General features: G+C 34.4%; 1 protein-coding gene across 2 annotated transcripts in view; it reads left to right on the top strand.

Annotated features, from left to right (window-relative positions):
• The window catches only part of KLHL1 (kelch like family member 1), a 542,636-nt gene that overhangs the window by 182,200 nt on the left and 345,840 nt on the right, over positions 1 to 14,596 (top strand). For both annotated transcript variants that reach the window (XM_069066773.1, XM_069066772.1), the window contains one exon: positions 13,934 to 14,070. In XM_069066773.1, coding sequence (XP_068922874.1) covers positions 13,934 to 14,070 — 137 coding nt within the window. The remainder of the gene's footprint in view (positions 1 to 13,933; positions 14,071 to 14,596) is intronic.

Here is a 14,596-nt window from a genome sequence, read left to right as displayed (position 1 = left end):
CAAAGTACCAGCAAAACAGCCATGTCTCCTCAGTCCTTGGCAGCTCAGGGGGCAGGTCTCAAAAGTCCAGGGCAATTCAAAGCGGCCACCAGCAATTCTCTTAGTCTCTCTCTCTCCACGAGGTGCTGCTACCAAAAAAGATCTTCCGCCTCTCTCTTGTGTCTCCAAATCTACGTCACCAGCTCCTCCCAGTTCAGGACTTTCTTTTCACATCAACAAGCCCATCCCACAGGTGGGATTAACAAACTCTGGGTTTTAACACAATCAATTTGAAAACCAAGCCAATACAGGGGAATCTTTAATTGCCATTACTATCACAAGTGCTAAGTATCTGAGCCTGGATTCAATCCCAGGTCATCCCAGCTCTGGGGCCGGTGCTCTTACTTGCTGTGCTAATTGGCCACCCCTGAAGCAAATACTTTTGAAAAGGGACAGGGTAAAAGTAGAAAATAGAATGGGGGGGGGCAGGATAGGATGGAGGGAATATAGTTAGTCTTTCACAATATAACTACTATGGAAACATTTTGTATAACTACATTTGTACAACCTATATTAAATTGCTTATATTACCAATGGGGGTGGGTGAGGAGGACAGAAGGGAAAGACGTGGAAATCAAAGTTTTAAAAACAAATGTTAAAAAACAATTTTTTTTACATGCCACTGGGAAATAAGATATACAGGCACTGGGGTATAGAAATCCATCTTGCCCTACTAGGAAGTTGGGGGGGGGGGGGAAGCTGGGCCTCAATTTGTACATCTGCAAAATAAGAGGACTGAACTAAAATCTCTCTTAGGTCCCTTTTGGCCATAATCTAATGACCCTGTGACTACAAAGAAAGATAGTATTTAGAGGTGTAAGGGCAGGCCCTTGGGGAACTACTATGTTAAAAGATTAAGAAGGGTTTAAAGAGACCTGAAAGAATCAGTGAAGTGATTAGAGAAGAAGAGAACGATTAGAGGATGGAACTTTTGGAACTAGGGTAAGAGAGAGTATCAAGAGAATACAATCTAGCTCAGACTCACTCTATGTCAGATTACTCTGGCCCACTTATCAATACAAGCTTTGCATATACTTAGGCTCCTTAAGAATCTACCCATTAAGGTGAATCTTTAATAAACTTTGTTTTACTTTGGCTGAAAAAAGAGGGGAGGGAGGGAGAGAGAGACAGAGAGAAAGAGAGAGAGAGAGACAGACAGACAGACAGACAGAGAGAGACAGACAGACAGACAGAGAGTATCCAGTAAGAGGGTAGGTTCAGCAGTGTCAAAAAGTGAAGCCGGGTTAAGGAGTACAAGGACTGAGAGAAGGTTTGGATTTGACTTTTCAGATGTCATTTGTGACTTTTGAAGGAACATTTTAATAATCAGGTCCTTAGGGGTGGCCAGGTAGCACAGCGAGTAAGAGCACTGGCTCCAGTGTCGGGATGACCTGGAGATCGAATCCAGGCTCAGACACTTAGCACCCACCCAGAAATAACTGGCCGTGTAACCTTGAACTAGTTATTTAACCCCAATTGCTTAGGGGTGGCCAGGTAGCACAGTGAGTAACAGCACCAGCTCCAGATGACCTGCGGATCAAATCCGGGCTCAGATACTCAGCACCACACCCAGAAATAACTGGCCGTGTAACCTTGAGCAAGTTACTTAACCCCAATTGCTTTAATAATAAAAAAATAATAATATTAATCAGGTCCTTAAAATCTTTCTTAACTCCTAAAAGTACATACTTAAAAATCCATCCTGGTTTGTCTTTATGATTTAAATTGGATATTGTTTTAAAATGACTGAAATATGAATACTTACCACTAATTATGAGGTCATTAAATTAATAATAATTGGTCAGTATCCATTTGTAAAAGAGCTCTCACAATGGATCTACAAATTAATATATTTATCTAACACACATTGAGGATTTTAATATGAAATAATTAAGAAGGTTAGAAAAGATATAGTGTATTATTCAGTGTTGCATATAATGACTTATTAATTCAAATGATAAAGATTATCTTGAGGTGGGATGACTATAAATTTTTAATTAATGTTTGATAATAATAGCACCTATCCACCATGGTGGTTGTGGGGAAAACATTTGTAACTGATATTTGTAAAGTTCATTGCAAACCGTAAAACACTTTATAAATTTAAACTACTTTAAAAAATAGTCTAGACAAAAGGAAACTATGGGTTTATATTTTTGGTTTGGGAAATAAACTTGCCATACCTCTTTTACCCCTTAGATACACAGCTATTCCTTAGAAGTTAAGAACAAGTTTGGGGATATAAGTAAGAGGGCATAGTACCCAGGTTTTATAATTCTTCAGATTTCCATGAGTTGAGATACTATTTTGAACAATATAATTTGGGTGACTCTGTTGTATGTTCTAATAACCCATGATTTCAGTGAAATACAATATCTCATAACATGGCTCATTATTTTCAAACAGATATAGCCAAATGATTAACTCTTTAGCAAGTGAAAGATTTCATGCCACACTTGATAGATTGTTTCTGCCTCATTGTTAGTTAGAATAAGGATGACTGGATAGGCATTTATTTCATTTTGACACAATTTACTTTAAAATGTTAATATTGAAAAATGGAAAATAGATGAAAGTAAAATATATTAACTCTGATTACAATAATTTCTTATAGAAATGTAATAAATGTAACATTCTCACCACATCAAAGAAATCAAAAGACTCCCAAACCATGTCACCACTTGATCTTGAGGAATCAACTGAAAGACAGACAGAACTTGGAAAACAATTTCATTCATAAAATATTTCAGAGGAAGAAAATGATAGGTTAGATTAGGTTTTGTCTATCAAAAGAGGGGAAAATTTGTACAATAAAATACAACTTTTAGGATTCATTTCCTCTGTCTTCTTCCATTTGTATGTTATGATTTCATATTATTACTTTATAGATGTACCAAAAAAGATAGATAGATAGATAGATGGATGGATGGATATAAACATTTAGTAAATATTTTCTCAATTATTGTAAACTCAAGATTTTGTTCAAAGTCAACATAGAAGTGAAGTTTCCTAGATGACAGGGTCCTCCAGATATGTTTGTTTGTAGGTGATATTTTGCTGATTGCCAGTGGAAAATTGAGTAGTGGAAATAGCATTTGACTTATACTAAAAAGAGAACTAAATTTCAGCTTACTGAATGTAAGCAACAGCACTCAATTCATAGACAACTTGGCTCCCTATGTTGTCAGACTTACTATAGACATATGAACGTTTTTTACCACTACTATAGTTCAGAATTCCTGAGTCTTACCTTTCCCTAGCAATATAGATTACAGATGTGTGCTACCCTGCCAGGCATAAAATGGAATTTGTTAAGATAGGAGAAAGGATTTTTTTTAAGTCTAGTAAGACTGAACTTTTATTTTTTTCTGGAAAAGAGTTATGTGATCCAAATTTGGATTATAAAATCTCTGACTGGGATAGGTCCACAGATTCAAGCTAAAGTGCTTAGCTTAAGAATGAGAAATCCCATCCACTCTAGAACAGAGATATCAAATACATGGCCAGAGTCAGGGCAGCCTGAACCATATTAAAATGTAATTGGGAAGTATTTAATAAAATAAATTTAAAAACACATAGATAATGTTAATGCATAGTCTTCTAAGTCAGCATGAGGCCCACATGATCTACTGGACCTCTTTTTTTTTGTAGTTTGAAACCACTGCTCTAGAACATAGCTAACAAATGTTCAGCCAGCCTTCAGACATCTAGGGAAGGCAAAAACCCTATCTCCAAAAGAAGTACATTTCTTTTAGAGAAACTAATCATTAATTTCTCTAAGTTACATTGGGCCAAAATGTGCTTCTTGGAAATTGCTGCCCATTGCTACAAGTTCTGCTTTCTAGGAAAAGAAAAAAAAACAATTCATTTATATTTTCTCTTTTGCTGGCTGAAGAGGTGACTTTTTTTTTTCAATTTTCATTTGAATGGAAGTCATATGAGGCCCTTTCATTATGTTGACTACCTTCCTCTAGATAATCTATAGCTTATCAATAAAGATATCTCTCAGAACTAAACCTAATAACTAGATATAGTCTGGACAAGGCAGAACAGGAAAGGATCATCAACTACTAACTTATGGACAGAAATAGCTCTAAGGAGAATAAAGATGGGAAAACCTCCTGTATTAGATGAAATGAATATAGATGAGATCTGTGCTGGTGAGGATAAAAGCATGAGGTCAGAAGGTACAGGAATATATCTAAAGAACAAGATATCAAAGGCATGAGGAAAAAAATCTGTTTGAAAATACATCCAAAAGAACATCACTAATTCTCAACCTATATACTGTTTTTCCCATCATTTCAAAATTTTTGTCAGACATGAATGAGGGTATCATTGATTAAGATGGGAACAATCAGACTTTAGCAAATGGTATTAAAAAGTGGGTCAAGTAGAAAAGTATAAAAGTAAAATTTCCCATAAAAACATGAATTCTAGCAAAATAAACTTAAATTATATAATCCTTAGCATGAATTTAAATCTAAAAAGTCATAGATGACATCTGGAAGGTATTTTGGAGGTCATCTAAGTCTAACTATTTTACAGGTGAGGAAACTTAGACCCAGTTTTCCAGTTTAACGGATTGCCCAATTTCACAGAGGCAGTAGGAATTCCAGAATCAGAATTTGAACCCAGATTCACAACCTTCAGATCTAACATTGTTTCTTCTGAGTCACCCAAAATGAAAATTAATGTGAAAAGTTCAAGGAAATAGTGAACAAATGGTAGTTAAATATTTTTTTTTAGGAAATAGTTAAAGGCTTATTTGAACTTCTATTTTCAAGAATAATTACCTGCCGTAAATAACATATACTACTTTTATGAAATACATTAATAACTGTAAAATAATTTTGGTATAATCTAAGAGGTATGATAGTCACCCAACTGAGTTGTTGAGGTTGGTATAAGATAGCAGTAAGGAGTCAGTCAAGAGTAAAGCAAGAGGGGTGGCCAGGTAGCATAGCTAGTAAGAGCACCAGCTCCAGTGTCGGAATGACCTGGGGATCGAATCCGGGCTGACACTTAGCACCCACCCAGGAACACCTGGCCGTGTAACCTTGAGCAAGTTACTTAACCCCAATTGCTTAGGGGTGGCCAAGTGGCTCAGTGAGTAACAGCACCGGCTCCAGTGTCAGGATGACCTGGGGATCAAATCCGGGCTCAGATACTCAGCATCACATCCAGAAATAACTGGCCATGTAACCTTGAGAAAGTTACTTAACCCCGACTGCTTTAAAAAAAAAAAAAGTAATGCAAGAAGGCATTTTCTGACTAGGCCAGGGAGATATCAAGATGAAAGACAACTACAATGAACCTGGTATAAAAGGTTCCTTAGATACAGATTTTTGGAGCAGTGTTTACAATTTAATATTAGTTACTATAACATGATGTGAAAAAAAGAAAAAGAAATTGGCTATTCATAAGACACAGATAGTTATACACCCTACTTGTTGAAGAAAAATATGTATTGTTAGAGAGGTAGATGAAGGATTTATGCTCTGAAAGTCTCACTATATCAAAGAATATTGCCCATCATGACAAACAGACAAATGAACTCTCCTAGGACTCTGAAATCCTCCACCTTCAGGAGCAAAGTCTTTTTGAATTGATAATAGGCAAAAAGGAGATACTTAGGGACCCTAGCTGTTGCAGCTGCTCATTATAAGTCATTTCCAGTAAAATAGCTAAAACACAGTGAGATAGTGTCAGCTTGCCTTTAGGTAGAACTGTTTCTAAGGAGGGAAGGTTCTATGTGTTACACAAATATGTCAGGAAAGTTCATAGTCCAATAATAGAGGAGGATTGGTAAGGGATATTAAGACAAGGGCAGTGAGGAGGTTCACTCAAGGCTGCCAAACTCTGGAAACTTACTAGAATAATCTCTGGCAGTGTCAACTGCTCCTACATAAATAAAAATGTAATTCATCACCTTCACATCACAACAGGAACCCAAAGGCTGGTGCTGTTACTTACTGAGCCACCTGGCCACCCCTAAGCAATTGGGGTTAAGTAACTTGCTCAAGGTTACACGGCCAGGTGTTCCTGGGTGGGTGCTAAGTGTCAGCCCGGATTCGATCCCCAGGTCATCCCGACACTGGAGCTGGTGCTCTTACTAGCTATGCTACCTGGCCACCCCTCTTGCTTTACTCTTGACTGACTCCTTACTGCTATCTTATACCAACCTCAACAACTCAGTTGGGTGACTATCATAACTCTTAGATTATACCAAAATTATTTTACAGTTATTAATGTATTTCATAAAAGTCGTATATGTTATTTATGGCAGGTAATTATTCTTGAAATTATTTTTAACCCAAATTATTCTTCAGTACTTTTAATGAAGGACTAAGTCTACAAATGTTTATAAGTTGTTATCAAAATATAAACACAATGTTTCTTTATAAATTTTTATTCTTCTGCACCAAAATGGGACATGAGCTTGTGTTTTGTTATTTGCTTTGTTTTTATTTTTATATATATATATGTGTATATCTTTGAATATTTCAGCACTATGCTAAAGCACTAATTAAAAGAACAACAGGTACTGCCAACTGATAATTCTCTTTATAGTGTGCTACACTCTTTCTGACATGAAAAATGCCTTTCCATGCATTTGTGAAATACAAAATAAAAAGATAATTCATCCATTCTTGAACAGATTCTAGTTAATATCTCATAAGAATTCACATGCAAATGGCAAAATACACATGATAATTCTGTTGTATATTCTTTGCAAAAAATAATCACCAATATAAAATTCTTCTTTGCTTCAGGATCAAATATAAATCCTAAAATAAATATGGTGTTCTGAGTGATAACCCAAACTGATTGAGTAAGAGCATGCCAAATTATTTGAGAGTAAATCCATATATTCTAAACACAAAGAATGGCTGATAAATAAGCTGCTATGATCAGTCATGTCAGATTCAGCAAATGAGTCTGACAAAATCAATATTCATAATGAGACTTGAATTTTCAATTGATTCAAAATTAAAATTCTCAAAGCTCTGATTAGAGTGTTAGAATATTAAAGGACAATGGATTGTGATTCTTACCTGGTTGGTTAAAAACAAAACAAAACAAGAAATACAGTGTCCTAAGAGTAAGTGAATTTAAAACAAATAAACAAAAACTACGTCATGGAAAGCCCTTTATGAACAACAGAGCTTTATGGCTGTAAAATAATTATCTTTGATGATGAGGATAAATGATGATGTTTTTGTTTTGTTTAATAAAATAGGGGCTCTTTTTAAGGATTCCTGTGACCTTTAATTTCTCTTTAAACGGCCTTTACTTGGCTCTTCCTCAGTCCTTCCTGGCTTCTCGGTTTACCAGGGTTAATAAGTTTTTCCTTTATGATAATCTCAATTCCTTTGTCTCTGTATTATGATCCTATTCTTGGTTATCCTCCTAAATATCAGACTTACTTTTTTTTTTTGGTCATGAGCCTCCCAAGTTCATTTTATTCCTCCCACTCTTTAAATGTAATCATTTCTTAAGACCCTGCTGTGTGCCCTCATTCCTTTTTGTTCTGTATCTTTTTCTTTGGTGATTTTATCAACTCTTATGACCTTAACTCTATAAGGATGATTCACTAATCTATAGAATAATAGAATATTAAAGCTGAAATAAAAGTGAGAGGTTGCTTACTTTAGCCAACCCATTTTATAAATGAAACTGAGGCTCAAAAAGTTAAATAATTTGTCCAAGGTAACACAGCTAGTTAGTGACAGTACTTGGTACCTCTTTAATTTAAAATTCTTATTAAAATTTGAATTATAGTTATTTGTGTATTTTCCCCTATTACATATGAATATCTTGAGGGTAGATTTGCTATATTAACATTCTTTATATGAACAGGCTGCAGGTACATTGCTATAGATACAATTAGTGGTCAACAGGCTAATTTAGTAGTTCATAATTAAGGCTTCTATCTCTGTGATCATAAGGAAACAATCTTTCTAGTCCTGAGTTTCCTTATCTTTTAAATGGGAAGTGGGGTCAGATTTATAAAGTCTTTTTCTTTAAGCTTAAAAATCTAAGTCTGTTATTCTCATATCTATTTCTATGCTCATAGCATTATAATCTAATCTAAATTTTTCATAGCTTAATATTAAGTTATTCACCAAGTAAAGGCTTGATAAATACTGAAGTGAAGAATTTAATATTTAAAGTGTATTAAATTACATATAAATGTGATCATTTGCCCAAGCGTCAAAGACAGCGAAACTTTTTTTTTTCCTTTTTGCTTTTTGGAGGGCAATTGGGGTTAAGCAACTTGCTCAAGGTCACACGGCTAGTTTGTGTGTGTGTGTGTGTGTGTGTGTGTTGTCTCTGAGGCTGCACTTTAACCAAGGTCCTCATGAATCCAGGGCTGGTACTGCATTCACTGCGTCACCAACCCCCCCCCTTTTAATTTATTTCCATGGCACATTATAAACTTTTTTTTCCTGCTTTTTTTGAGGAGGGAAGGCAGGGCAATTGGGGTTAAGTGCCTTGCCCAAGGTCACATGGCTAGTTTTTGTGTTAAGTGTCTGAGTCTGGATTTGAACTCAGGTCCTCCTGACTCCTGGGCTGGTGCTGCATTCACTGCTTCATCTAGCCACCCCTGAAACTCTAACTTTATTTCCCCTCTACATAGACTTCGATTTTGATTCACAAAAGTTTCCCTGATTAGGGAAAACAATTGCATCTTTATTGCTTTCCTATCCTATCATCTGGAAAACTAAATGGCAAATGACCCCAGTATCTTTGTTAAGAAAACCTGAATGGAGTCAGTCATGAAACCTTGGACAGGACTGAAATCACTGAACAACTTGCAATTCACTTAATCTCTCTGCATTTTGGTTTCCTAATACATAAAATGAGTAGATAAACTAGCTGATCTCTAAGGTTCCTTTCATCTCTAAATCTATATAACCAGTTATGTAGAATTGTAAGGAAAGGAGTCAATAAATGAATAAGAGGACTCCTAGCTAGAAAAAGATGTCTATGGATTGATTGCAAGGTCACATAGATATTTAGGGGAAGACAGAATTTAAATTTAGGTTATATGCCCCAAATCTAATGTAATTCAAATCAATGATACTGCATCCACAATTAAGTACTAAACATGACAAGGAATAAATAAGAATTTTTTTTAATCCTTCTAATACACAGTTATTTTCATTTTTGTTCGTGGAACTAAATATTCAAAATTGATCTTTTTGGTATGTCGCAAACACAGACATGAGGTAGCTGAGGATTTGGTGGGGGGGGAAGCTATTGGATTTTGTAAGAGAGATTTTTACTGATTTCTCAATAAAGAGGTTATTTCATATATATATATATATATATATATATATATATATGTATGTATATATGTCCCCTACCATTTCTGGGTCTCAACAATTTGCTGAAAGAAAAATACATATTTTTTTTAATTCCAGAGTAATTTGAAATCACCTCTTCTAACATCTTCCTGAAATTGTATATATCACCACAGTTAAATACTACATAGGACTCTTTTCCCATCTCTGCCTTTGAGTGTACTATATTTGGAACATTCTGATACATGAAAAGGATTTAAGGTATTCATTCAAGAGAGAGATTTTTTCACTTCAATTTTCTGAGCTGTTTTGTTTGTTTGTTTGTTTGTTTTTGCTTCATCTAGGCCAACAATTCATCTTTTATGTAGGTAATAAGTTTAACCCAGTTAATTTCACACTGATAAACATTTAATTCCCTAGGATTATACTAAATCTTTCCTAAGTTAAATGGAAAATAGTTCTCATGTATAAGTACAAACTTGTATCTTTCTGACATTAAAAAAATCATTTCTAGTTCTATGGATGGAACCCAGTATTTGATGCTGATTCATCTGCTTGGTATGTAGTAAATACATGGAGACAGATATGACTTAATAATTTTATCACACTCTAACACTATGAAGTTCTGACATGTGAGTTATAAACAGCTCCTTGAATAGGTGGATACTTGCCAACTTTCAATAATTTTGTAGTGTTTCCATACATACCATGAACATCTTCTGAAGGATTTCAAAATGTAAACAATTTTTAAATGATTTTTTTAAAAAGGAAAAGGGAAAAAAAATCAGCATTCTGCATTTCCTCAACTAGTAAAAGAACTTTATGGGCTGGTTTTACTTGAAACATCCTCCTTTGACTATTCTATATTAGAAGAAGATATTAAAGATATCTAATATTCATATTGGAGGTTCAACATTAAAAATTGTTAAATATTCTTTCCTCAATATTTTTAAACTATTGAAACCTTGAAGTAGCAATGCCTTGCTTACCCTTTTTTGTTAAAAATAAATTTTTGTGGATAGCTTGTATTTTTACATCACCCTCTGTAGAACCATTATAATGAACTACAAAGGAGGAAATAAGAACAAAAGTTTTTCAAAATTATCAAAAACTTTCTCTTATCATAAAGTATGACATAATATGCATTGAACCATTCTTAAAGGCCCCCACTTCCACAAAGAAGTGAAGGAGGTATCATCATTTTCTTTTGCCTCCATCCTCAACAATGTTTCTTCAAGTAAAGTGCATGCTAAGGTTTCCATATATATGTATATGTATGTTTGTATACCTGTATATGCATATTGTATATGTAAAAATAAATACCACACACACATGTACATATATGTAGGTATATTTCCTTTATAATTAAGATGTTCTTTAAAAGATGCTCTCAGATTTTTACCTTCCTGCATAAATGCTGACCATGTTGCTTTATGTTTCTGCTTTGGACCTTATTGTACATGCTGAAATCATTTTACCTCCTTTCTTTTTAAAATTCATTTATTTATTTTTACTTTGTAGCATTCAGTTCCACAAGGTTTCGAGTTCCAAATTTACTCCTCCTCCTTCCACTCCCCTGTCTCCCCCTCCCCAAGATGGCATATGATATGATGTGGTCTCTACATATGCATTCACATTAAGCATATTTTCACGTTAGTCATGTTGCAAAAAAGAATTAGAATGAGTGGAACGAACTATAAGAAGAAACAAAACAATAAAGATAGAGAAGAAATAGTATGCTTCAATCTGCATTCAGATTCCATAATTCTTTCTCTGGATGTGTATACCATTTTCCATCATGAGTCTTTTGGAGTTGTCTTAGAACCTTGCATCGCTGAGAAGAGCCAAGTCTATCAAAATTAGTCATCTCACAATGTGATTGTCACTGTGTACAATGTTCTCTTGGTTCTGCTCCCCTTTCTAAGCATCAGTTCAAATAAGTCTTTCCAAGTTTTTTCTGAAGGCTGCCTGCTCATCATTTCTTATAGGACAATAGTATTCTATTACATTCATATATCACAGCTTGTTCAACCATTCCCCAATTGATAGACATCCCTTCAACTTCCAATTCTTTGCCACAATAAAAGAGCTGCTATAAATATTTTTGTACATGTGGGTTCTTTTCCCATTTGTATGCTCTTTTTGGGATACAGCCCTAGAAGTGGTATTGCTAGGTCAAAGGGTATGCATATTTTTATATCCCTATGGATATAGTTCCAAATTGCTCTCCAAAATGTTTAGATCATTTCGCAACTCCATCAACAATACATTAGTGTTCCAATTTTCCCACATCTTCTCCAGCATTTATAATTTTCCTTTTTTGTCACAGTAGTCAATCTGAAAGGTGTGATGTGTGGTACCTAAGAGTTTTTTGATTTGCATTTCTCTAATCAATAGTGATTTAGAGCATTTTTATATGAATATAGATATCTTTCATTTCTTCCACTAAAAACTGCCTATTCATATCCTTTGGACATTTATCAATTGGGGAATGACTCAGTTCTCTATATATTTTAGAAATGAAACCTTTATCAGAGACACTGGTTATCAAAATTCCCAATTTTCTGCTTTCCTTCTAATCTTGGTTGCATTGGCTTTGTTTGTACAAAAACTTTTCAATTTAATGTAATCAAAATGATCTATTTTGCATTCCATAATGTTCTCTACCTCTTGTTTGGTCATAAATTCTTTTGTTCTCCATAAATCTAACAGGTAAACTATTCCTTGCTCTCCCAGATTGCTTATAGTATCAGCCTTTATATCTAAATTGTGAACCCATTTTGACGTTATTTTCATATAGGGAACTTCACCTTTCACTGATTACTTTTATTCTCATGACCTTGCATTCATAAATTTAGACCTAGTACTTTATCTCTGTTTGCCAACTACCTTCATCTCCTCATTTAAAGTACTAAATGATCCAGAAATTGAACATGAAACAAGTTCGGTAGTTGATGTGCATATAACTTATTTATAACTTATTCTAATTCCTAAGATCTGGATAATTAGTCTTTGCATTGTTCCTGGTAACTATTGAAATGATTAGAGGTAGGGTATCCTGCCCAGAATGATTACAAGTTGCTTTATCTTCCGCAAGTGACTTAACCTCATTAGGCTTTAGTTTCCTCATATGTAAAATAAGGAAGTTGTACAAGATGCTCTCTGAATTTCTTTCCAACTCTATACTGATGCAATAATATGCTTTAGGTAATAATATCCTATCTTTGATGTCTATCTGTCATTAGTATATGTGGTTTAAAGTGCTTTGTCTTTCTTAATCAGCCTTCTCTTTCTACTTTGTACATTTGTAAACCTTCTGGCTAGGGAGAGGGGTACAGTCTGTTGGCATTGAACTGACAAAAAACTAGCTAATTTACATGGACACAAAACTTTTGAAATTAACATAATTAGTATACTGAGCTAGCCAGTTTTTGTCAAGCAGACACAGTTCTGTGTTTATTCACTATAACACCTAGGGTTGCCTGTTCATTCAAATTTTATATGCATAATCTCTCTGAATTGTCCTGGGCACTGACCCAGTAAAGACATTGCTATGACAGTGGCCAAAACCTACAGAGATTTGTATAAGCATTTCTACAATGACATTGCGACAGGTAATCCCCTTGCCATGATCTCAGACCTTCAAATGAGGTTATTATAAATCCATCTCCATTGTATCATGTATCATAACATTTTTTTTCTAAATGGGACTGTTGTAATATGATGTACAATGATGATTAAAATTAGGCTAAAACATTGGGGATATATTATTTATTTTCATCTTCTTGCTAACCTTTTGAAAAATGAATATCACTTTTTTAATAAATCCCTGAATTTAATGAGGTCTGCCTTTGAAGTCTACTTGGACTTTAATGCTAGACTTTTTAGTCATTAATTTTGAAGAACAATTGTTCAATTAGTATCTAATTATAAAATGAAGTGTACATGATATAAAAGCTTGATATCACATGGTACATTCATGTATATTCTAAATATGATTTCTGAAAAGTTATATTACATATGGATAGATTATTGTGAGATTTGTTTATAGGCTATGATTTAGGGTTTCAAGGGACCACAAAGATCATTTTCCCTAGAATCCCTATTTTATAGATAGTAAAACTGAGGCCTAGAGAGGATTAGCATTCTCCCTACAGTCAATAGACAGTACGATATGGAGCCAGAATCCAATGTTTTTTTCTAGAGCTACACACTATTTCAAATTTGTGTTCCTTCTATGAAGATAGACTAAAATTCAAGGTTGAAGAGGTAAAAATCTGAAGTGTAGATAGGGTAAAATAAATGATTAAGGAAAGAGAGGAATAAATAGATCAAAGTAAAAGTGGAAAGGGAAAAAATGAGTCAAAGAAACCATGTACTTCCTGTAATTTTCAGTAGATTAGATGTAGTCATTCATCTCTAATAGCTTAAGTGTGTTCTGTTTGAAGGTAAGGGCCTCTAAAAATAGATGACCTCTCGATGACCCTTTCAAATCACATATCCTATATGACACTTCTTATCAAAGAATGTCAAAGAGGCTCCAATTTAACTTGAAGCTATATTTTTTGCTTTGTATTTTCTAGGCTTGTTCTCAGTTCTGTCTCTGACTACTTTGCTGCTATGTTTACAAGTGACGTTTGCGAAGCCAAGCAAGAAGAAATTAAAATGGAAGGCATAGATCCTAATGCTCTCTGGGACCTTGTACAGTTTGCATATACAGGTATGGTAAAGAGTATATTTATGATTTCCAGTGAATGATGATATCATTTTTCCTTCTATTTGTTCAATTATGGGTTTTATCTTCTAAATTAGTATTTAGAATTATTATTCTCTTCCCTGACAGATCATTACTTAAACTTTCCATTTTATTAGCAGAGAGGAGAAAAACCAGAGAGGATTCATTTAACATGAAAAGATCGGAGTGAGTCATTTTATGTCTTGTCACTTACATTGTCAAATTATATTTATTTTTCCACTCACTATGTTAATGAGCAGAGAAAGAGATGCTAGTTAATTGATTTTTTTTCTTCTCCTAGAGGTCCCATCTTTAAGTATTTTCACTGGTAGGTGTCCTAAGGTTATATCTTTCTAAACAAATCGAGACCGTGCTTATGATCTGTGATATCATTCATATACATGATGTTCCTCCAGTCAGTGGTCTGATAAGTTGGTATAAATAGTGTTTCTGGATTTGGTTCATGCTTTACTCTTTTTACATTTGTCAGCTTTCTCTAATCTCTCTATAT

This window comes from Petaurus breviceps, unplaced genomic scaffold, assembly GCF_028583685.1.
Source record: "Petaurus breviceps papuanus isolate PSGF00001 unplaced genomic scaffold, PetGlider_PUasm1.0 90730, whole genome shotgun sequence".
NCBI lineage: Eukaryota > Metazoa > Chordata > Mammalia > Diprotodontia > Petauridae > Petaurus > Petaurus breviceps.
The sequence above is the reverse complement of the archived record's forward strand: the minus strand, read 5'-3'. Positions and strand labels throughout refer to the sequence as shown.